Source organism: Coregonus lavaretus, assembly GCF_964263955.1.
Source record: "Coregonus lavaretus genome assembly, chromosome: 5".
NCBI classification, from domain to species: Eukaryota; Metazoa; Chordata; class Actinopteri; order Salmoniformes; family Salmonidae; genus Coregonus; species Coregonus lavaretus.
The window spans coordinates 13,226,545-13,252,766 of record NC_139992.1 but is presented as its reverse complement, the minus strand read 5'-3'; the positions used below and the strand labels follow the sequence as shown (position 1 = coordinate 13,252,766).

General features: G+C 41.8%; 1 protein-coding gene across 1 annotated transcript; it reads left to right on the top strand.

Annotated features, from left to right (window-relative positions):
- Positions 1 to 1,889: 1,889 nt before the first annotated feature.
- LOC311128922 (solute carrier family 15 member 2-like) lies at positions 1,890 to 25,753 on the top strand (the record flags this gene model as incomplete). Its single annotated transcript, XM_084161157.1, has 24 exons — positions 1,890 to 1,905; positions 3,782 to 3,828; positions 4,442 to 4,529; positions 5,432 to 5,573; positions 5,763 to 5,855; positions 6,068 to 6,167; positions 6,417 to 6,507; positions 6,614 to 6,691; positions 10,682 to 10,764; positions 10,969 to 11,052; positions 14,085 to 14,174; positions 19,732 to 19,776; positions 20,016 to 20,051; positions 20,378 to 20,466; positions 21,153 to 21,234; positions 21,845 to 21,970; positions 22,460 to 22,624; positions 22,748 to 22,794; positions 22,911 to 23,018; positions 23,407 to 23,503; positions 23,759 to 23,800; positions 23,925 to 24,026; positions 25,129 to 25,233; positions 25,526 to 25,753. 24 exons carry the CDS (start codon positions 1,890 to 1,892, stop codon positions 25,751 to 25,753), a joined length of 2,184 nt encoding a protein of 727 aa, XP_084017283.1.
- Between the last annotated feature and the right edge of the window lie 469 nt (positions 25,754 to 26,222).

Here is a 26,222-nt window from a genome sequence, read left to right as displayed (position 1 = left end):
AGTGAAATAGATAAACAAACGTGAAATAAACAATAAAAAGTGAACAGTAAATATTACACTCACACAAGTTCCAAAAGAATAAAGACATTTCAAATGTCATATCATGTCTATATACAGTGTTGTAACAATGCTCTCTCTCTCTCTCTCTCTCTCTCTCTCTCTCTCGCTCCTCCTCTCTCTTTTTATCTCTCTCTCTCTCTCTCTCTCTCTCTCTCTCTCTCTCTCTCTCTCTCTCTCTCTCTCTCTCTCTCTCTCTCTCTCTCTCTCTCTCTCTCTCTCTCTCTCTCTCTCTCTCTCTCAATTTCAATTCAATTCAATTTAAGGGCTTTATTGGCATGGGAAACGTGTGTTAACATTGCCAAAGCAAGTGAAGTAGATAGTAAACAAAAGTGAAATAAACAATAAATATTAACAGTAAACATTACACTCAGAAGTTTCAAAAGAATAAAGACATTTCAAATGTCATATTATGTATTTATACAGTGTTGTAACAATGTGCAAATAGTTAAAATAAATAAATCTCTCTCTCTCTCTCTCTCTCAATTCAATTCAATTCAATTCAATTCAATTCAATTTCAATTTAAGGGCTTTATTGGCATGGGAAACATATGTTAACATTGCCAAAGCAAGTGAAGTAGATAGTAAACAAAAGTAAAATAAACAATAAATATTAACAGTAAACATTACACTCATAAGTTCCAAAAGAATAAAGACATTTCACATGTCATATTATGTATATATACAGTGTTGTAACAATGTGCAAATAGTTAAAGTCTCTCTCTCTCTCTCTCTCTCTCTCTCTCTCTCTCTCTCTCTCTCTCTCTCTCTCTCTCTCTCTCTCTCTCTCTCTCTCTCTCTCTCTCTCTCTCTCTCTCTCTCTCTCTCTCTCTCTCTCTCTCTCTCTCTCTCTCTCTCTCTCTCTCTCTCTCTCTCATAAACTCTTTCACTCAGCACACACATTCCACAACAACCCAAATTAATTATGTAGTCAGTGTCTCTACTGCCTGTGGTGCAATGCATAGGAGATGGGTGGAACTTCGTAACACATCAAAGGATAATGTGAATGGCACATACTAAACATTCATTTATTTACAATAGGAGACTATTGACAAGGACAAATACAACCCATCGGCATGGCAGGGGTTTAGTTGGGAAAGAGTTATATGCTAATATTACTGTATAGATTACTGAGTTTTACAATGCATTGGCATTTTTAGAGGACTCATTGTCACCTAGATGTTGGAAATCGGGAAATAATAGAGAAGAAATTAATGATAACTTTTTTGTGTGAATAATTGTTTTTGAGTTACTTCAACAACAGTACAATCAATGATAAACAATGCACTTTTTGAACAACCCCAGAAATGCATAACTTGTCCCAGTTAAAAGTGCCAGAACATATGGAAATTGTCCAATTCATAAGGTACCCTACTCTGCATGAGCAACACGTACTGTTACTATCCATCAATGGGACTCATGGGACTCACAGGCTATGATCACGTCAGGCTAATTTCAACAGGCATTCCACGCCCAGGTTTGCGGGTTAAAACCCCCCAAACAAGAACTCTATTGTGCATGCAAAGAGTCTGGTTCACAGGCGGATTCCCATTCGCCACTGCTCTCTGTAAAGTAAGATCCGCTATTCAACTGACTTCGTGACAGGATCAGATCTGCACTGAAAAATCCTTGAAGTTGAAGTCACAAATTCATGGATCTGGAGTGGAAGATTAACTAACGGGTTGAACATATGTTATAAGAGAGTTGCGTTTCCATTGCTTCGCTCACAGTCGCAGACAGACAAGGGAGGGACGGACTTGGACGCACTTCAAGAGGTCCACCGACCGTTGCGACACTAGTCTGCCAAAAACACTCCAGAAAATACACAAGAAATGGGGAAACGAAAGGGTAATACATGCATAGACTTTTGGAAAAAGAAAGTATTTGGAAGATGTTTTTTTTTTATGCATGACCGTGGATTATTGAAGGAAAGAGTTTTATGCACAAACGTTATCAATAGTTTTCCACTTTTGGTAATGTGACAATTGACAAAAATGACGCGTGGATAGCTCTGTCTACAACTCTCAGACTGTCGTGATAAAAATGTATGCATTCAATGTTTTCACAGGATGGATCTAGGCAAATTGCTAACATATGTGCTCGATTTATAGAAATGCTGAAATACTGTATGTGTAGCGTTTGACATTTTTCCTTTAGTAACCACGTTTCCATCCACAGTTTTTATGCAAGTAAAGTCATAGCATCATGACATCTGTGATGGAAAAATGTAGTTTCGGTACAATTGTATAAATGGCAACAGATGATTTGTTCGTTCGACATGGTGGGATCTTTTTGTATAGGTAAAATTCATTATGCGAGAAATGGCGGTGGAAACTTTATGTTCAAATATTGATATAATAACCATAATATCGAAGTAAATTTGAAGTCACACGATGATATGGGTGTGTGGTCCTCCCACTACGACTCGGGAAACCGTCCGCTACAGAATAAATTATGATGAACTTCACAGGGTGGTGAAAGTGCACGGTGATGCTCCTTTCCAATAAATATAGAGGTTCTTATTCTGTTGACATAATGATTCTCGCTCTTATTCATAATCTCATAATGTAGACTAGGCTACCCGCACTGTATCTGCAAACTGTTAGAGTACGCACATTTTGTGACAAAACTATCGATAGTTGAAAATGCAATGGAAACACATTGAACTTTTTTGTCATTTAGCAGACGCTCTTATCCAAAGCAATTAGGGTTAAGTGCCTTGTTCAAGGACACATCGACAGATTTTTCACCTAGTTAGCTCGGGGATTAGAACCAGCGACCTTTCGGTTACTGGCACAACGCTCTTAACCACTAAGCTACCTGCCACCCTAAATACATGAAAACTTAAACGAAAAAGTACATTTTGTGTGCACTATGTCATTACCCACTGATTGTTATCCACAAGTCTGTTTGGTCGAAACACACTGGTGGGGAAATGCGCGTATTTTCTTTACGTGGATTCTATAATATTTATTTGAAAATCTGTCGCCAATTGGATGGAAACCTAGCAAGTGTTAGGTTTTTACAGTAGAAAGTTCAGAATATGTTTTCCATCACATCGGTCATTAGGCTACTCAGACATCATCATTATTGCAAGGGAACTGATGCAATACGCGCATTTTACTGAGTGTTTGTATTTGCCTATTTGCTCATTTGGCTATCTCATGAAATACAGGGTATTAGCATCAACCACTGTTTTCTCTTAGACCATAGCCTAATAATAATGAGCAGTCTATCATTAATTATTATTTTATTATTAATAGTCAGTAATGTAATAGAGTAATAATGACCATTTCCAAAATGATGCGCCAAATTGACTTTTATTTGTACCTCCGTGAATACTGAAATACGGGCTTGATTGAATAGTGCTCAAGTGAACGTCTCACTCATTCCATAGATCAGCATTAGATAATGTAGATACAGTATGTCATGTCATGTCCTAACCAGCCCTATAAATAGTACGCCAAATTCATTATATTAATAATAAACATTTACATTTGGACATTTACATTGTCTTCATAGCGTAAATAAAAAACACTATCAAATTCAATTTTATTGGTCACATGCACAGAATACAACAGCTGTAGACTTTTACCGTGAAATGCTTATATATGTTTATTATGAATATCATGAATTTGGAGTACTATTTATAGGGCTAGTCATGGCCATGCATCTTGTGCATACAATACCTCTAAAATTATGTTATTTTGTGATTACCTCACAGAGCTCAAGTTGGAAATTGATGAAAGTGGAAAGACAAGCAAATCACCGGTAATATTTTATATTTCTCAATTTTCATGTTTTATTGCACAATATATTCATGGTCATGTCTTTGGACTGCATTGAACAGGTAAAACAATGGATATTGACTGGACAATTCTTGGCAAGATTTCTGGGTTCTCCTTAGTTGATCATTTCAACTTTCCTTTCTTCTTCAGACTATTATTATTGACTTCTCTTTTCTTTGAACCATGATGAATGTCAAAATTACCTGTCAGTTGCTCTTTAGTCTAATCTGTAATGTGCTGGTATGATTAATGAATGACTCTTTATAATGTGTCCCAAATGGCACCCTATTCCCTATATAGTGTACTACTTTTGACCAGGGCCCTATGGACCAGGACAAAAGTAGTACCCTATGTAAGGGAATAGGGTGCCATTTAGTACGGAGACTTACTGTCTCTTGCTCAGTAGTAAAGCATTATGGACAGCAGCATCAATTCATTGTTTAACTGACTCTAGTTAGTATGAGTCATGTATTACTATAGAAAGCACATACAGCTTTTAATGACTCTCTCTCTCTCGCTCTCTTTGTCTTTCGCTTTCTCTCTCTCTCTCTCTTTGTCTTTCTCTCTCTCTTTCTCTCTTTCTCTCTTCTCCTCAGAAACTATGTGGGACCAACTACCCTGTCAGCATCTCCTTCATTGTGGTGAATGAGTTCTGTGAACGCTTCTCCTACTATGGCATGAAAGGTAGGTAACCTATAATTAAGAATGGTTCTCCTAACTACACTGTAACGGAAAACTGTAATTTATATGGTCATTTTAGGTATTATCAACAGTAAAAAAAAAACTGAAAAGTTTTAGTGCAGCTTACTGTAAATGATGGTTCATTGTGGGAAAATTGCTTTATTTCGAATGGTACTGTAATTCCACAGAGCAGAAATAGGACAGCACTCCAGTAAATAACTTAAATTGACATATTTTTATTGCCACACCAACATTTGGGGTATGAGCCCCTCTTCAGTGTGCAAGGCAATGGCAATCAATATCACAGCAACAAGACCACACAGGTGGGCATAATTATAAATTCACAGTCAGTATTGACCCAATCAACGGATCCCAGCAGAGGGAGCTGTGAATTATGGTGCATTGTGGAGAAATGTTGTGGGCGGGTAAAGAATCGCTGGCTCATTAACATATTTAGAGTCATACCTTGTAAGTGGCTATATTTGTTGCACCCGTTAGTGAGAATGCTGTACCAATTGAACTGATATGTGGTAGTAGTGCACTAACAATTGAATGCGTATAGGGGACAGATCAGATTTGCAGCTAGTCTTAACACTGTTCTGGTGTCTATATGGGTCTACAGACTCAACACTCTCAGTGTTCATTTTGTTTTTCTTTAACACTGGAGAATTTGCTGTGTAGTGTAAAATCAGGGGAGTTGTTTACATAATCTCACACCTAAAGAAGGCAGTGTAGTTTCATTCTCATATTGCCAAACTCTATTTATCACATTTATTGAGAACACAATCTCTTTTACAATAAAGACCTGATCAAGAGGGAGCAATGATATACTGTACTTTTCAAACTCTGATCCCTGGTGCTTCCTTATCTATTTCTTCTTACTTCCCTGCTGTGTTTGTGTGAAGCGGTGCTGACGCTGTACTTCATCAACTACCTGCATTGGGACCAGAACCTGTCCACAGCAGTGTACCATGCCTTCTCCAGCCTCTGCTACTTCACCCCTGTTCTGGGGGCCCTCATCGCTGACTCCTGGCTGGGCAAGTTCAAGTGAGTTAGATGGAGAAGTCAATGCCTCCAATCCCTCAGTGGGAAATATATGAGGCTGGTGTCATTTTGTCCTCAGATTTCTCCCTCCACCAGCCTCCACTGTTGTTGTTCCTATGTTGAATCTTGTGTTAGTGGAGGAGAAGCTGAAGTAACTGTGAAAGTCACTACTGTGTGTCATGTCATCCACAGGACCATTGTTTACCTCTCTGTTGTCTATGTGCTCGGTCACGTCGTCAAGTCTGTTGGGGCCATACCGAGTGTGGGGGACTCGACCGTACACATGTGAGTAGTCTGACAAATTGATTGATACATCTGAGTTAGGAATGTTGACCAACGTCATACTCAACAATGTTCTCTCTCTCTCTCTCTCTCTCTCTCTCTCTCTCTCTCTCTCTCTCTCTCTCTCTCCCTCTCTCCCTCTCTCCCTCTCTCCCTCTCTCCCTCTCTCCCTCCCTCTCTCCCTCCCTCCCTCCCTCCCTCCCACCCTCCCTCAGATCATTGGCTATGGTGGGTCTGATCCTTATAGCCTTTGGTACAGGAGGCATCAAACCCTGTGTAGCAGCGTTTGGAGGTGATCAGTTTGATGAAGAACATGTAAGAGATTATATCAGTCTAGTCTAAAATACACACTAATAATACTGTTACTGTAACATATGAGGAAATTCTCAATCTAATAACTGTTATTACTGAAGTATGTAGGCTTAGCTAAGTAAGAATGGGATAAAAATTATTCTACAAATTGAAGAAAACAACTAATTTGACATGAAAAAGTATCAAATTAAAATGAATTTATGATATTAAACAGTGTTCACCATCATTGGGTTTTCTCCCCTGTCACCTCAGACGAACGAAAGGAGGAAATTCTTCTCCATCTTCTATGTGTCCATCAATGCTGGGAGTGTCTTATCGACAGTCATCACTCCAATACTGAGAGGTTCGTGTCCACATGAACCTTAACCCTTACCTCAAAGGTGAAAGGCAGTGAGGGCTCAGGCCTCTGTCTTTGCTCATGGCTGCTGCGTGTGTTCTTGCACTTTCAGGAGATGTGCAGTGTTTTGGCGGTGACTGCTACGCTCTTGCTTTCGGAGTACCAGCCATTTTGATGGTCATTGCTCTAGGTGAGTGTGCTTCTTCACACCTTATCTAATGAAACTAGTCTGGGTTTCTATTGCATACTTGGAGTAGAATATACCCAGTGGGTAAACCTGGTTGAAATGACATTTTTACATTACCAGATTACAACCTTGCATGCTACCATTATGGGTCACACCAGGGGGGATTTGTCCCCTCGAGTTGGAAAACAGGATTTTGTTTTAATAGCACATGCTTTAGCGAGGTAGTGTGAACAATAAATCCCATATGGATCGAGAGGAATGGGATTCAGAGGCAGTCATCAGAAAGACCCTAGTGGCAGGACCACAGATGTGTGTAAACATGGAGCCTCGCCAGTCAAAACAACACAGAACTGTGTTACACAAACATGCAGTGGTGGAAAAAGTACTAAATGTTCATACTTGAGTAAAAGTAAAGATACCTTAATAGAAAATGACTCAAGTAAAAGTAATCCAGTAAAATACTACTTGAGTAAAAGTCTAAAAGTATTTGATTTTAAATATACTTAAGTATCAAAAGTAAATGGAATTGCTAAAATGTACTTACAGTGGCTTGCGAAAGTATTCACCCCACTTGGCATTTTTCCTATTTTGTTGCCTTACAACCTGGAATTAAAATCAATTTTTTGGGGGTTTGTATCATTTGATTTACACAACATGCATACCACTTTGAAGATGAAAAATATTTTTTCTTGTTAAACAAACAAGAAATAAGACCAAAAAAACAGAAAACTTGAGCGTGAATAACTATTCACCCCCCCAAAGTCAATACTATGTTGAGCCACCTTTTGCAGCAATTACAGCTGCAAGTCTCTTGGGGTATGTCTCTATAAGCTTGGCACATCTAGCCACTGGGATTTTTTCCCATTCTTCAAGGCAAAACTGCTTCAGCTCCTTCAAGTTGGATGGGTTCCGCTGGTGTACAGCAATCTTTAAGTCGTACCACAGATTCTCAATTGGATTGAGGTCTGGGCTTTGACTAGGCCATTCCAAGACATTTAAATGTTTCCCCTTAAACCACTCGAGTGTTGCTTTAGCAGTATGCTTAGGGTCATTGTCCTGCTGGTGTAATGAATACTCAGGGAGAAAAAGGTGTGTATTTCGCCTTCGCAGAAGGCAGGAATCATGGTCACAGGCAGGCAATGGTCATACACAGGTAGGCAAACAGGCAGGATAATCAAAAAGTGGGACTGAAGGCTATAACTGGTTCTCACAAACGAGCTAGGAAAAGGCTTAGTAGTATCAAAATGAACAATACCTCACAAGGCACAAACAGAATGAATTGAACTAAATAAGGAGCTGATGAGACCAGGTGAGTAACTAACACAGGTGAAATCAATGAACAAAAATGAAAGACAGGGCTACATTCAAGAACACAAAGAAACAGGGCTACGTTCAAGAACACAAGGTTGACTAAGAAAATACATACAGAACCTTACAGCTGGAAGGTGAACCTCCGTCCCAGTCTCAAATCTCTGGAAGACTGAAACAGGTTTCCCTCAAGAATTTCCCAGTATTTAGCGCCATCCATCATTCCTTCAATTCTGACCAGTTTCCCAGTCCCTGCTGATGAAAAACATCCCCACAGCATGATGCTGCCACCACCATGCTTCACTGTGGGGATGGTGTTCTTGGGATGATGAGAGGTGTTGGGTTTGCGCCAGACATAGCGTTTTCCTTGATGGCCAAAAAGCAAAATTTTAGTCTCATCTGACCAGAGTACCTTCTTCCATATGTTTGGGGAGTTTCCCACATCCCTTTCGGCGAACACCAAATGTGTTTGCTTATTTTTTTCTTCAAACAATGGCTTTTTTCTGGCCACTCTTCCGTAAAGCCCAGCTCTGTGGAGTTTACGGCTTAAAGTGGTCCTATGGACAGATACTCCAATCTCAGCTGTGGAGCTTTGCAGCTCCTTCAGGGTTATCTTTGGTCTCTTTGTTGCCTCTCTGATCCTTGCCTTGTCCGTGAGTTTTGGTGGGCGGCCCTCTCTTGGCAGGTTTGTTGTGGTGCCATATTCTTTCCATTTTTTAATAATGGATGTAATGGTGCTCCGTGGGATGTTCAAAGTTTCTGATATTTTTTTTATATCCCAACCCTGATCTGTACTTCTCCACAATTTTGTCCCTGACCTGTTTGGAGAGCTCCTTGGTCTTCATGGTGCCGCTTGCTTGGTGGTGCCCCTTGCTTAGTGGTGTTGCAGACTCTGGGGCCTTTCAGAACAGGTGTATATATACATGTGACACTTAGATTGCACACAGGTGGACTTTATTTAACTAATTATGTGACTTCTGAAGGTAATTGGTTGCACCAGATCTTATTTAGGGGCTTCATAGCAAAGGGGGTGAATTCATATATACGCACCACCTTATTTATCTTTTAGAATTTTTTTCATTTCACTTCACCAATTTGGACTATTTTGTGTATGTCCGTTACATGAAATCCAAATAAAAATCCATTTAAATTACAGGTTGTAATGCAACAAAATAGGAAAAACGCCAAGGGGGATGAATACTTTTGCAAGGCACTGTAAGTATAAAAAGTAAAAGTAAAAGTATAAATCATTTTAAATTCCTTATATTAAGCAAACCAGACGGCACAATTGTCTTATGTTTAAAAAATTGACAGATAGCCAGGGGCACACTCCAACACTCAGACATAATTTACAAACAAAGCATTTGTGTTTAGTGAGTCTGCCAAATCAGAGGCAGTAGGGATGACCAGGGATGTTCTCTTGATAAGTGTGTGAATTGGACCATTTTCCTGTCAAAATGTAACGAGTACTTTGGGGTGTCAGAGAAAATGTACATTATTTTCTTTAGGAATGTAGTGAAGTAAAAGTAAAAGTTGTCAAAAATATAAATAGTAAAGTAAAGTACAGATACCCCAAAAAACTACTTAAGTAGTACTTTAAAGTATTTTTACTTAAGTACTTTACACCACTGCAAACATGCATAAACATACAGACACACACACACACACACACACACACACACACACACACACACACACACACACACACACACACACACACACACACACACACACACACACACACACACACACACACACACACACACACACACACACACACACACACACACACACACACACACACACACACACACACACACACACACACACACACACACACACACACACAAACACACACAGACACACACACACACACACACACACAGATGGCTGGTATTGGCTACTTGCTGGTCTTGTCCATAATAACATAGTGCTTGATTTAGTGGTGGGTGAGTGACAGTAACAATACAAACTGTTGTTGACATATGAAAATACAGTCTGTAGGTCTTTTGGCTAGTTGGTTTTAGCTCCTGGGCTAAACAAATGTCACACACCCAGAAAACACACATCATCAACACTCAGTGTTTAGTCAAGAAGTTTACTATAACCCACCCACGTTTACTTGACCAGGGTTGGAAATGTCAAAAACCCACTCTAGGAACTCCTAGAATTCACAGTTTTACATGTCAAAAGGATTTCAATGAGGGAACTCATTTCCCCCTGACAGAAAGATGCCTGCCCTATATACATAGACTTGAAATCACTGGCCACTTTAATAATGGAACACTAGTCACTTTAATAATGTTTACATATTTTTGCTTTACTCATCTCATATGTATATACTGTATTCTATTCTACTGTATTTTAATCTATGCCACTGCGACATTGCTCGTCCTAATATTTATATATTTCATTCCATTCTTTTACTTTTAGATTGTGTGTATTATGTGTCTTGTTGTGAATTGTTGATATTACTGCACTGTTGGAGCTAGAAACACAAGCATTTCGCTACACCCGCAATAACATCTGCTAAACATGTATGTGACCAATTGATTTGAAGACAACAGTGATGGTATTTTGTTTGGCGATTAGGCAATGCTCTTTTGAGGAAAAAATAACATTATTGCGATAGTACATTGACAAATTCTGCTCAACTTCTACTCAAATGTGTCTATGTCTTTGTAGTCGTGTTCATCTCTGGAAGTGGGATGTATAAGAAGAGTCCACCTGAGGGGAACGTCTTATTGGATGTGTGTCAGTGCCTGGGGGTAAGTCATTCACCTCCCTCTCGCTCAACAGTCACACATTTCCATAGAAAGATTAGTCTCTTGTGGCAGATTGTTAACATTGCTGGCTAGCACACTCAAGATCTGGTTCTGGGTTCTGAGATTATAGAAAGATAAACAACTGAGAAATGCTGTACCTGGGCTTACTACTGTACCATGACTGCTCCTGTTCGCTTCATCCTACAGTTGGCCATCAAGAACCGCTGGATGAGTTCTAAGTATGATCCTAAGAGGAAACACTGGCTGGACTGGGCAGAGGAGAAGTATCCGGTATGATTATCAAGAATGAAATAACTTTTTTTGATTAACTTCAGTGAGGACTAGAATGACTTAATTGAGCTTTTAACTTCCCCAATTAACAATATTTCAGATTGAGATACGATAAGATAATATAAAGATAAGAATGTTCTTAACATTTTCATAAAATTGACATTTTGTCTTAGGCATCTGGCTTACAGGTACAGTGCCTTCCACTAATATTGGCACCCTTGGTAAATATGAGCCAAACGGGCTGTGAATCTTTTTAATTTGCCGTTTATCCTCTTGGTCTTTCATTCAAAATATTCACAAAAATCGAACCTTTAATTGAAGTAAAATGATTGAAAAAAAATAAATGTGAAAGAAATGAAATAAAAAATGTTCTCCTAAACATTTGTGCCACAATTATCACCTGAGTGATTAGGACTTCCTGTTTCACTTGGGTATAAATATGAGGTGACACACTGGCCAAGTTCCCATAGTCATCCATCACAATGGGAAAGACCTGAGAATACAGTAATGATGTGCGACAAAAGGTTGTTGAGCTGCACAAATCAGGAAATGGCTATAAGAAAATAGCTTAACGGTTGAAAATACCCATTTCCACTATCAGGGCAATAATTAGGAAGTTTAAAGCAACTGGAGATGTTAACAATCGGCCTGGAAGAGGACGTGTCTATATTGACCCCACACACAGTGAGGAGGATGGTTAGAGTGGCCAAAAAATCTCCAAGGATCACAGCTGGACAATTGCAGACGTTAGTTGGGTCTTGGGGTCAGAAAGTCTCCAAAACTACGATCAGACATAACCACAAGTTGTTTGGGAGGGTTGCCATAAAAAAGCCTTTGCTGTCATCAAACAACAAACACAAGCACCTACAGTTTGCCAAACGTTAGTGGAACTTTCAATGGGACCGGGTTCTATAGTCAGATGAGACCAAAATAGAGCTTTTTGGAAACAAACACCAGAGACAGAAAGATAGCTATGCAGAAAAGTACCTCATCCCCACTGTGAAGTATGGTGGTGGATCTTTGATGTTGTGGGGCTGTTTTTCTTCCAAAGGCCCTGGACAACTTGTTAGGATACATGGTATCATGGACTCCATCAAGTACTAGCAGATATTAAATCAAAACCTGACTGCCTCTGCCAGGAAGCTTAAACTGGGCCGTGGTTGGATCTTCCAGCAGGACAATGATCCAAAGCACACCTCAAAATCAACACAGAAATGGTTCACTGACCACAGAATCAAGGTTTTGCCATGACCATCCCAGTCCCGTGACCTAAACCCCATATAAAACCTGTGGGATGAGCTGAAGAGGAGAGTCCATCAGCGTGGACCTCGGAATCTGAAGGATCTGGAGAGATTCTGTATGGAGGAATGGTCTCAGATCCCTTGCCATGTGTTCTCCAACCTCATTACGCATTATAGGGGAAGAGTAAAAATTCCCTGTCTTAGGTCAGTTAGGATCACTACTTTATTTTAAGAATGTGAAATGTCAGAATAATAGTAGAGAGAATTATTTATTTCAGCTTTTATTTATTTCATCACATTCCCAGTGGGTCAGAAGTTTACATACACTCAATTAGTATTTGGTAGCATTGCCTTTAAATTGTTTAACTTGGGTCAAACGTTTCGGGTAGCCTTCCACAAACTTCCCACAATAAGTTGGGTGAATTTTGGCCCATTCCTCCTGACAGAGCTGGTGTAACTGAGTCAGGTTTGTAGGCCTCCTTGCTCGCACACGCTTTTTCAGTTCTGCCCACACATTTTCTATAGGATTGAGGTCAGGGCTTTGTGATGGCCACTCCAATACCTTGACTTTGTTGTCCTTAAGCCATTTTGCCACAACTTTGGAAGTATGCTTGGGGTCATTGTCCATTTGGAAGACCCATTTGCGACCAAGCTTTAACTTCCTTACTGATGTCTTGAGATGTTGCTTCAATATATTCACATAATTTTCCTTCCTCATGATGCCATCTATTTTGTGAAGTGCACCAGTCCCTCCTGCAGCAAAGCACCCCCACAGCATGATGCTGCCACCCCCGTGCTTCACGGTTGGGATGGTGTTCTTCGGCTGGCAAGCATTCCCCTTTTTCCTCCAAACATAACGATGGTCATTATGGCCAAACAGTTATATTTTTGTTTCATCAAACCAGAGGACATTTCTCCAAAAAGTACAATCTTTGTCCCAATGTGCAGTTGCAAACCGTAGTCTTGCTTTTTTATGGCGGTTTTGGAGCAGTGGCTTCTTCCTTGCTGAGCGGCCTTTCAGGTTATGTTGATATAGGACTCATTTTACTGTGGATATAGATACTTTTGTACCTGTTTCCTCCAGCATCTTCACAAGGTCCTTTACTGTTGTTCTGGGATTGATTTGCACTTTTCGCACCAAAGTACGTTCATCTCTAGGAGACAGAACGCGTCTCCTTCCTGAGCGGTATGACGGCTGCGTGGTCCCATGGTGTTTATACTTGCATACTATTGTTTGTACAGATGAACGTGGTACCTTCAGGTGTTTGGAAATTGCTCCCAAGGATGAACCAGACTTGTGGAGGTCTACAATTTTCTTTCTGAGGTCTTGGCTGATTTCTTTTGATTTTCCCATGTCAAGCAAAGAGGCACTGAGTTTGAAGGTAGGCCTTGACATACATCCACAGGTACACCTCCAATTGACTCAAATGATGTCAATTAGCCTATCAGAAGCTTCTAAAGCCATGACATCATTTTCTGGACTTTTCCAAGCTGTTTAAAGGCACAGTCAACTTAGTGTATGTAAACTTCTGACCCACTGGAATTGTGATACAGTGAATTATAAGTGAAATAATCTGTCTGTACACAATTGTTGGAAAAATTACTTGTGTCATGCACAAAGTAGATGTCCTAACCAACTATAGTTTGTTAACAAGAAATTTGTGGAGTGGTTGAAAAACTAGTTTTAATGACTCCAACCTAAGTGTATGTAATCTTCCGACTTCAACTGTATGAAGAAGTCTCTCGTGAAATGGACCCGTACTGTATGTTCTCTTATATGTTTCTCTACAGAGACGTCTGATCCATGAGATTAAGATGGTCCTGAGGGTTCTGGTGCTCTACATCCCTCTGCCCATGTTCTGGGCTTTGTTTGACCAGCAGGTAAGGACCCAATGCTTACCCTAACCCTAACCAGCTAGGACCTTCCTCAATAGAACAGTGACCACCACCCTAGCTGTTAAAAAGCCCCTAAGCAATACCTTTCATGGTTCCGAAACCTGCGATTCAGGACAATACAGTAGATATGGACCAAGTAAAGACAAAACGGTTTGAAATGACATAATTTAAACCAGATTACAACCCTTTACTTTTTTTAATGACATTATTTCAACCATATTACGACCCTTTACATTTTTAAATGTCATTATTTCATCCAGATTACAACCCTTTACTTTTTGTAATGACATTATTTCAACCAGGTTTGCCCTCTGGGACCCCAAGTTCAGCTTGCCTCACTGCTTGGTCTCGAGGCATTGTCAGACCCGTCGCCAGACCTCAGTCTTAAGGGTGGCATATGAAATGCATGGGAGGGCAGGGTACAATTATTATTAGCCTACAGTACGTATATTTATAATAATCATATACTCTATTTGCGCAGCACGTTATAATCACATTAAACATAACCAACAGCAATATGACAAGGTAGCCTATAGCCTACACCACATTACATAGAAGCAATGTTATGAATATCCATAAAACACTTGACTATACAACATATTAGATGTAACAGCAGAAGCATCTCTCATACATTGCATTTTAAAGCAGTCAACAGAGGGATATGCATTGCCATGAGACACACACACACACACGCACGCATATACAGTGAGGGAAAAAAGTATTTGATCCCCTGCTGATTTTGTACGTTTGCCCACTGACAAAGAAATTATCAGTCTATAATTTTAATGGTAGGTTTATTTGAACAGTGAGAGACAGAATAACAACAACACAATCCAGAAAAACGCATATCAAAAATGTTATAAATTGATTTGCATTTTAATGAGGGAAATAAGTATTTGACCCCTCTGCAAAATATGACTTAGTACTTGGTGGCAAAACCCTTGTTGGCAATCACAGAGGTCAGACGTTTTTTGTAGTTGGCCACCAGGTTTGCACACATCTCAGGAGGGATTTTGTCCCACTCCTCTTTGCAGATCTTCTCCAAGTCATTAAGGTTTCGAGGCTGACGTTTGGCAACTCGAACCTTCAGCTCCCTCCACAGATTTTCTATGGGATTAAGGAGACTGGCTAGGCCACTCCAGGACCTTAATGTGCTTCTTCTTGAGCCACTCCTTTGTTGCCTTGGCCGTGTGTTTTGGGTCATTGTCATGCTGGAATACCATCCACGACCCATTTTCAATGCCCTGGCTGAGGGAAGGAGGTTCTCACCCAAGATTTGATGGTACATGGCCCCGTCCATTGTCCCTTTGATGTGGTGAAGTTGTCCTGTCCCCTTAGCAGAAAAACACCCCCAAAGTATAATGTTTCCACATCCATGTTTGACGGTGGGTATGGTGTTCTTGGGGTCATAGGCAGCATTCCTCCTCCTCCAAACACGGCGAGTTGAGTTGATGCCAAAGAGCTCGATTTTGGTCTCATCTGACCACAACACTTTCACCCAGTTCTCCTCTGAATCATTCAGATGTTCATTGGCAAACTCAACGGGCCTGTATATGTGCTTTCTTGAGCAGGGGGACCTTGCGGGCGCTGCAGGATTTCAGTCCTTCACGGCGTAGTGTGTTACCAATTGTTTTCTTGGTGACTATGGTCCCAGCTGCCTTGAGATCATTGACAAGATCCTCCCGTGTAGTTCTGGGCTGATTCCTCACCGTTCTCATGTTCATTGCAACTCCACGAGGTGAGATCTTGCATGGAGCCCCAGGCCGAGGAAGATTGACAGTTATTTTGTGTTTCTTCCATTTGCGAATAATCGCACCAACTGTTGTCATCTTCTCACCAAGCTGCTTGGCGATGGTCTTGTAGCCCATTCCAGCCTTGTGTAGGTCTACAATCTTGTCCCTGACATCCTTGGAGAGCTCTTTGGTCTTGGCCATGGTGGAGAGTTTGGAATCTGATTGATTGATTGCTTCTGTGGACAGGTGTCTTTTATACAGGTAACAAGCTGAGATTAGGAGCACTCCCTTTAAGATCGAGCTCCTAATCTCAGCTCGTTACCTGTATAAAAGACACCTAGGAGCCAGAAATCTTTCTGATTGAGAGGGGGTCAAATACTTATTTCCCTAATTAAAATGCAAATCAATTTATAACATTTCTTACATGCGTTTTTCTTGATTTTTTTGTTGTTATTCTGTCTCTCACTGTTCAAATAAACCTACCTTAAAAATTATAGACTGATCATTTCATTGTGAATGGGCAAACGTACAAAATCAGCAGGGGATCAAATACTTTTTTCCCTCACTGTACACACACACAGAGAGACTTTGAACCTACCGGTACTTTGAGTGGAGGCAGCGCTGTCCTCTCTCCAGTCCCTCCTGTCAGTACAGCGGGAGGCGGCGTTTCTCCGAGCAGAACCTCCTCATCAAAGTATCCTTCCACTCGGACTTAAACTTGTGAGTGAGGTCCTTTTCAAAAGCAAGCTGAATCAGCTGGGCCTTGCGTCTGTGCAGCATACTGCGCCGATGCTCTGAGAAGACGCTTTTGAGCGTGGAAAATGAGTTTTCACACATTGCTGTGGAAGCTCCTAAAGTTAGGGCAAGTGTGTAGGCTGTGAGAACAGTCGGCATAGCCTGGAGTGCACAGTTGAATGTGCTGAGGATGTTGGCTATTGTCCATTTTCCATCTTCGGGGGGAACCGGAGTGTCAGTCATTTTCTTCACCAGGAACTCACGAGCCACAGTATATTCAGATTCAACCACATCAGTTCCAGCTAATACCAGGAGAGGGGTTACCTTTGATGGGTCCAGGAAATTATCCTCGGCCTCTGGGTTCAAAGCAGCCAGTGCGCCAATGAGCTCGCTACAGCGCTCTCCAAAACGCGCATTCATCTCTCCTTGCACAGCATCGATAACACTGTAAAACAATCTCATGAACTCAGTCTTTTCATCTATGTCACTTTGTGGCTGACCAACTGTTTCTTCAACTGCAAATCTGCGGAGGTTCTTATTAATTGTGCGTCTTCTCTTGCTTGGACCAGGGTCGGTCACCGGCACAGCCTCGGTGGCCGATGCTGGAGGAGCGCAGAGATCCCACAGTGCAGAAAACTCGTTTTCTGTGCGCAGTGTCTTCACGCAGTCAGAAGCGCTGTTCACTAGTGTCACCACAGGGAACAAGTCCATATCTTCGGCCTGTAGTAGTCTGTTAGGCGGCTCGAAAAGTGACAACAGTTTCATAACAAGGTGCGCAATGAAAAGAAAACTGCGCTGCGTAATGGCACAAAGCAGCCCCGTAGCCTCGACGCGCACCTCCGCTCCAAGGCCTCGTGTGTTTTCCACCTCGGTCAGTAATGTGGATATGTCGTGAAAACTCTTCACCACAACTTTGACCGTTGCCAAGTGGCCAGTCCATCTCTGGTCCAAGAGACGTTTCAGGGTATCGCCTTTGTACAGAATTGCCACGGTTGGCTTCCTGATAAAGTTGTACAGCATGTTGCAACTCCCAAAAAATCATTGACAGCTGCTTCACTGGACATGGCATGAATCACAACCAGATGAAGTTGGTGATTAAAGCAGTGAATATATGGTATGTTACGATCCAGCTTGTTTTGGAGCAATTCCTGCACACCACCATGCCTGCCAGACATGAGTGATGTGTCATCATAAACTTGACTCAGGATTTTGTCCGTGCTGAGTCCGGCGCTGGTGAGCTCATCAATGATGACACCTGTCAGAGCCTCTGCATCACCTTTCTCAGATGTGGCCATTACCAAGAGGCGCTCACACAGACCATAGTTTTTGTCAACAAAACGCACAACTACAGATATGTTTTCTTGGCCTAAAGGATCCCGTGTGCCATCCACTATAATTGAATACCAGCTATCGCCGACTTGTCTCACTATCTCCTCTGTCACGAGTTTGCTCATCATTTAGATAATCTCGTTTTGTATCTGTGGGCTGGTATAGCGTGCATTCTGTGGGATTGTTTTTGTAATCCGTGTCAGTTCGGGATCGTTGCGCATGGTGTACTCAAAGAGAGACAAAAACAGCCCCATTGAGCTATTATCATCTAGCACACTGGCAAAACCAGCATTATCTCCACGTAACGGCAATTGATTCACCACTAAAAACTCCAGCATATCAATTACAGCTGACATGTAGTATCTGTTGTGAGCCAGTTGCTCTGAATTTAAGAGAGTGGAAATCTATTTTCCTGTCTCTCTACGTTTTTCTGAATCTCTCCACATTGCTTCACAGGCTAAATGTTCTTTTGAAGCTGCATGCTTATTTAAGCCCTTGCCTGTTCCAATTGCATGTTTCCAATCATTAAATCCCTTAATGGAGAAGGTCGCGTCCGATGATACAGATTTGAATTTCCTGCATGCATAACAAAATGCAGAGTCCTTTTCCACCGAGGTGTCAAGCCAGTCCCTGTTCAAATACCAGCTAGAGGGAAATGATCGTTTTTTTTAACCAAACATTTTGACTGGATATTTCCTCAACACAACCTGTTTGGGTTTGTCCATGCCGAGGTCACTCACACCCACTGATTCAACAGGTAGTTGTGGCCCAAATGCTGCCCCAGTCGCGGTTGCACTTGACCTGCAGGTCCTGCCAGGCCCAGGGTCGGACTCCACGGAGCTACTAGCATCAGGCTCAGACTGTCGTCCAGGGTCTCCTTCTCCAACTACAACATCAGGAGGCGTCGGTGTCGTATCCAATTTGGCAGAGGAGACTGTTGGTGGGCTTTTCAACCACTTACGGATATCCATGACGAACTGAAGCGAAGCGAGTAAACTCATCCAGCTTTCAAAAATGCGCGGTAACTGTTGAGCGGCTACACTGATGTAGGCTACGTCACGTACGTAGCCTAACTTTCTTTTTATTAAGGCTGTGATAGGCTGTTGCAGTGTAGATTCCCATCAATCAAACAAAATCACACCATTGTTTCTTTATATTTTTTATGTTTTAATGATAAAGAATGCAACACAAAATTAGCAACTATTATAATATAAAATGGAAGTAATTTTTTTAAGAGATCTGTGCCTCAAGTGGGGGGGGCACAAGCATTTTTGGGGGCAGGCCCGGCCCCCTATGGCCCGCCCATAGCGACGGGTGTGGGCATTGTTCTGGTGTCTCCTCTCCTCTCCTCTCCTCTCCTCTCCTCTCCTCTCATCTCCTCTCATCTCCTCTCTTCTCATCTCTTCTCATCTCCTCTCCTCTGGCCAACGACCAAACAACTCCACAATACCAACTGATTAAGGAAAACTGCAAAACTGCAAACCCCAAAACCACATCCATCCAACCTTCCCTAACCCAGACTCCCTGGGCACATTCCTCTGATAAAACACTGTGATTAAAACTAACAAGAACAAAAACCTCCATCATAGTTTTAAATGAACCGAATGTATGTTGTTTATAGGCAAGAACAGGTCTGATTATGCTATTGAAGCGAATGGTGATGGTGAACCAGCTATCCAGTGCCATAGAATACAGTGAATGGGCCAGTGATAACATTTAGTCTCCTTTGTTATGTGGTACTGTAGGGATCCCGCTGGACTCTCCAGGCAACCCGGATGAACATGGCCTTCGTAAGTTCCTTTGTCTTTCTTTCAATGTACAGTACATTACAACAGTGGTATTAGTTCCTTTCCTTTTCTAGCTTTTGAAACGGTGTAACAATGTGCTCTACAACTGTGGTAAAAGTGTACAACATTTATGATTTCATAGTATTTTGCAATGTTTTACTATCGTTGACTGTAATCTGAAATAGAGATCTTGTTTGGAATCTGTCTGGAGATCTTGTTTGGAATCTGTCTCTATGTTACAGGGATCAACATTCGTCCTGAAGCCTGATCAAATGCAGGTGCCTGCAGCTCCTTACACTCTTCCTGACATTACACAATGCATTACTCCTGCAGATGATGTTTATACTGTAACTGTAACCATAGGTTCTCTCTATCATGGCCTTGAGTAAGATCACCCCTGTTCTCTCCTGAACCCTTTTATAATGGAGATTATCACCATAATGCTATCTCGTTATTGACTAAATACATTTAGCAAGAATATTTACTAGTGTCTTTTCTCAGTTTGCTGCAGCAACCTATATGTTTTTATGGTATTTTTTTGTGATTTTATATTGAATCATCAGAAGGTATGTTTCCTGTGTTTTGTTCTTCCTTGTTCTTTCAGATGTTAAACGCTCTGCTGATCCTCATGTTTGTGCCTATCTTTGACATGGTTGTGTACCCACTCATAGGCCTTTGCAGGATCAATCTCACGTGAGTGGACCATGGCTGTGTCTGAAAACGTTACTATGTAGCTGTCAAATCCTTGCCTCCTCTGTCCTTATTTCCTCACTTTGTCTCAAAGCTCATTGGATGAGGATACCGGAGGGAGCTTGGACCTCGGCTCTTGGATCCTCTCTTCCAATGAGCTTCAAGAGGAATTGTGGAAACAAGGACAGAGGAAGAAAGGGTTTGACGGATAGTGACATTTTCAGACACAGCCCGTCTCTAAACGAGCTGGAGCTTTAGCTGACGGCAGCCACTATAGCCTTCAACAGTCACTATTCATGAGGAAACTAATGGAGTAAGGAATGGTGCAAGAACAAGCATCATGTGGGTTAGACATAATTTTTCATGCGCCTCTTGGTCATAAAGAAAACATTTGTAGCTGTTTTTCTACCGTAACTTGTGATCTTATCACGTCATCGAGATGAATGGAAGATACGTGGAAACAATGTTATGCAAACATCTTATGTACTCCTACAGAAAGAGAAAACAATTGACCACATGAATCATTTCTAAGAATGGAAACCGTTGTTATTGTGTAGTAGCTACTGTGTAGTTCTGTGTAGTAGGGACAATATTGACCGATGGGCGTTGACCGTCAAGTTGTCTTATTGGAGTCCATAGGTGTGTGGTTTAGAGACAGAATGCCTGATGCCGTCTCCATCTCCCCTTAGGCCGCTGAAGAAGATGGCTGTTGGTATGATCTTTGCAGCGCTGGCCTTCGGTGCTGCCACCTTGGTGGAGGTCAACGTCATGGTAAGACACAGCATCTCTGATAGAGGAGGCTGGTGGGAGGAGCTATAAGATTATTGTAATGGCTGGAATGGGATAAATGGAACCGGCGGCAGGTAGCTTAGTGGTTAAGAGCGTTGTGCCAGTAACCGAAAGGTCGCTGGTTCTAATCCCCAAGCCGACTAGGTGAAAAATCTGTTGATGTGCCCTTGAGCAAGGCACTTAACCCTAATTGCTCCTGTAAGTCGCTCTGGATAAGAGCGTCTGCTAAAATGTAAATGTATCAAACGCATCAAACATATGGAAACCACGTTTGACTCCGTTCCATTTATTCCATTCCAGTCATTACAATGAGCCCATCCTCCTAGAGCTCCTCCCACCAGCCTCTTCTGATCTCTGGGTCACTTTACTTTCTTAGGCGACACTCCAGGTCATCTTTGCTGCACAGATGGCCAGATCTCACAATGCCTGGAGAAGTGTTTAGTGTAGCAGGAACAACATTCATATGTTCTAGCAAACTCCTGAGATGCAACATAAGAAAAAAAAAGACAACCTGGATTGCCACCTTTGTAACAGAGACAGTCACCTGTCCTCTATTGTCCTCTGATGTCCCCTCTCTCTATTCCTCTGCTAGAAAACGGTGGTGGAGCCTGCGCCTAAAGGACAGTGTCTGCTACAGGTCTACAACCTGGCTGACAGTGACGTCAAACTAAGCATCCCCGGGAGTAACCTATTCTCACAATCCATCAAATCCTATGAGGTAAACTGGGCTGGGGAGTTTTAACTTAACTCTGCTATGCTAATAATGCTGTGTGTTTATTAACCCTGACCTCATAGAAAGCAGACCTACCTACCAGATAGGATTGCCCTGAGACATGGCTGCAGACTCCATAGATGCTCCATAGTCTGACGTCATAGGAGTCTACAGCTACATCTCAAGGCAACAGATAGGAGTGTGTTCTGAGGTCAATAGGTCCATTGTTCTAAAGCTATTACAGCCAGACCTGGGTTCAAATACTATTTGAAATCTTTAAAATCCCTTTAGTTTGCTTTAGCCTGCCTGGAGTGCTAGATGGGCGGAGTTTGCCGTTTTGCGACTTTTTTATTGGTTCCATTGTGCCAGGAAAGCTTGAACAAGCCCAGTTGAAGTATTTGAAATAACTTCAAATAGTATTTGAACCCAGGTCTGATTAGCGCTGAACATGAACCCTGTCAATACAATGAATAAACATGCCTCTATGTCTATCAGGATCCTCAAGCATATCAGCATCTTGAACTGGGGGGACACAACAAGACCATCACTGTGGGGATCAATCACAATGGACACTTTCATGAGTGTAGAGAGACCTTCACAGAGCTGAAAGCCTACAGTCTCATCCTGCACAGCAAAACCTCGGGAATAGTGTGTCAACTAGTGAGTCAGAAGTTCACATTATAATCTTACAGTTCTGTACTTTCAGTCACTACAGAAATCATTTCTGTATTTGCAATAATCTGTTTCTGTTTTCTATCTTTTTTTTTATTTTTTATAATATAGGTGACAGACAACATACTTAAAAGTGAAAAAATGTTAGCATACTTGAGGTAATTATGTGTTTATGTTTGTATTGAAATGGGAGACAGAATAAGACTCCATCGGACAGACTGACTTCAGTTAGTTTAATGAATATACTGTAAAGATTCAAATATTGCTCTAACAGGTTCATAAACACGCGGAGCGAGGCTGTGAACGTAACAGTGGGTGGTGTGGACTTTTACATACCCGCTGACTATGGCATATCTCCCAATAAGAGTGTGGAAAGAAACGAGTGAGTATGAGTCGCGAGTGGTCATATTTCTGTTCCATTGCAGTTCATCTTAAAATAGTATAGTGTCTCTTCCTAGTCCACTGACAAAGCATTCAATAATAATTTTCTAACATTGAACATCTGATGGATATAGTAATACATCAGAAATAGATACAGTCCACAGGAGGCTGGTGACACCTTAATTGGGGCGGACGGGCTCGTGGTAATGGCTGGAGCGGAATAATTGGAATGAAATCATGGTTTCCATGTGTTTGATGCCATTCCATTTGCTTCGTTCCAGCCATTATTATGAGCCGTCCTCCCCTCAGCAGCCTCCACTGATACAGTCAGTACAGATCTCTTTTACCTCTGCCCTCTCTAAATCCTTCACTTACGCCATCTCTCACAGGTACAGAAACGTGAGGTGTACATCAGGCTCACAGGATTTCTCCATCAACCTGGGCCTGCTTGACTATGGAGCCTCGTACACCGTCATTCTCAAAGGGGTGAGTCAGCCCAGTGGCTTTACATGAGACCACAAAATACCATACTGTAGGTACTATTAAGTGCTGCCTGCTACGGCCTGAAACCACATTGGCAGTATAAATACCTGGACTAGCACAGTACTAGCTACCTAGTAAGTTACCTTTAGTAAGTGTATGTGATCCCTGCGGGAATTGAACCCATGACCTTGGCATTGCTCGCATCGTCAGTGCCTGCTCTGGCAGACAGTACTCACAACCTCCTTTACTTTTTTCCAGGGCCCTGGAGAGATCATTCCCCAGAAGATGGAGGATGTGAAGGTCATTATTATTTTTTTTCTCTCTGTATTGTTGGGAAGGGCCCATAAGTAAGCATTTCACTGTTAGTCTACATCTGTTGTTTACCAAGCATGTGATTAAATAATTTTTGATTTTATTTGTGAAGGCCAACAACGTTCACATAGCCTGGCAGATCCCCCAGTACGTCCTGATGACAGCAGGAGAAGTCATGTTCTCCATCACAGGCCTCGAGTTCTCCTACTCACAGGTCAGTAGTTCTCCTACTCACAGGCCTCGAGTTCTCCTACTCACAGGTCAGTAGTTCTCCTATTCACAGGCCTCGAGTTCTCCTACTCACAGGTCAGTAGTTATCCTACTCACAGTTCAGTAGTTCTTCTAGTCACAGGCCTTGAGTTCTCCTACTCACAGGTCAGTAGTTCTCCTACTCACAGGCCTCGAGTTCTCCTACTCACAGTTCAGTAGTTCTCCTACTCACAGGTCAGTAGTTCTCCTACTCACAGGTCAGTAGTTCTCCTACTCATAGGCCTCGAGTTCTCCTACTCACAGTTCAGTAGTTCTCCTACTCACAGTTCAGTAGTTCTCCTACTCACAGTTCAGTAGTTCTCCTACTCACAGGTCAGTAGTTCTCCTACTCACAGGTCAGTAGTTCTCCTACTCACAGGTCAGTAGTTCTTCTAGTCACAGGTCAGTAGTTCTTCTAGTCACAGGCCTCGAGTTCTCCTACTCACAGGTCAGTAGTTCTCCTACTCACAGGCCTCGAGTTCTCCTACTCACAGGTTAGTAGTTCTCCTACTCACAGTTCAGTAGTTCCCCTACTCACAGTTCAGTAGTTCTCCTACTCACAGGTCAGTAGTTCTCCTACTCACAGGCCTCGAGTTCTCCTACTCACAGTTCAGTAGTTATCCTACTCACAGTTCAGTAGTTATCCTACTCACAGGTCAGTAGTTCTCCTACTCACAGGTCAGTAGTTCTCCTAGTCACAGGTCAGTAGTTCTTCTAGTCACAGGTCAGTAGTTATCCTACTCACAGGTCAGTAGTTATCCTACTCACAGGTCAGCAGTGATTATTGATTGAATATTGGTTGAGTATTGACTAATAAACCTCAAATGCCTACATAGGCACCTCTGTAGATCTGAAAGAATTGGTCCAGTATGATGAACACCTAGCTTATACCAACCAGAAACCTTTCAGATCTACAAGAAGTACCTAGGGGGTATAGACGGCTAGGGGTTGATTATTAGGACTTCAGCCTCTACAAGGAGATCAGGTTTGAGTACAGAACATGTGATCTGTTGTCCCTGCTTTTCCCTGCCAATGATAAACAATATCTAGGTATATGTTCAATACAGGCCCCAGCCAACATGAAGTCAGTGCTGCAGGCCGGCTGGCTGCTGACTGTAGCCTTTGGCAATGTCATCGTGCTGATCGTAGCAGAGGGGGCAGGTCTGAATCAGGTAAGTCCCAGTCCAGTGGTAGAAGACTGCTTGGTTTTTACTGTGCCTTTTAGGAAACATTGTTAGTGCACCATTGAACCCATAGACCTTATAAAGCAGTTAAAAACAGTCAAACAGAACAGTGTCTGCAGTAGTCCACTAGAGGGAACCAAATCACAACAATAATAAGGTCTTGTTCACTTTCTCTCTCAAGCTTGAGTGGTGAGTACACCAGGATAATAAATATGGCTATCAAATAATGACCATAGTCCCCAGTGTTAAATGTGTTTAACATTGATTCTGACATTCCCAGTGGATGGAGTTCCTGCTGTTCGCTGGCCTCCTGGTGGCAGTTTGCATCATCTTCTCCATCATGGCTTACTTCTACACCTACGTAGACCCAGATGAGCTAGACAAGCTGTTCCCAGACAAGACAGTCAATGAGGATGAAGATGGCCTGAAGAAGGACCAGACAGACCACATGGACCAGACGGACGACACTATGTACTTGAACACAACAGAGAAGAGCACCAAGATGTAGTATGGTGACTGACTTCAGACTATTTCCCTCTCAAGAGACTTGTATGCCCCTATTGTGGAATGTTTTATTTTTTTTAAATACATTTGTAAATCAAAGCAAAGTATTAAGATGTGGTGAATGGTGATTGAGTGTATTTTACTTGCTGAGCCCTACTGTATGTAGTTAGTTATTGTCGAACCCTGTCTGTGTGATCTTACAGTATGTACTGACCAGAGTTAGCACTCCAACCGAGACACTTCTCAAAATCCGGAGGTCAAACCAGGACCAGTGTTAACAAAACACATTGTTGAAATGCTGTATGGCAAAATATACATTTTATTTTTGTGAATTTATAAAAATGTACTGTACATAGTGAAGTGAATTCACCTGTTTATAATGATGTTCAAAGATGAAAACAGACTCTTGTAGTTAATGATAAACAAAAACAACACAATAACAGAACACTGAAAAGTGTCCCTCTTTAGCAGGC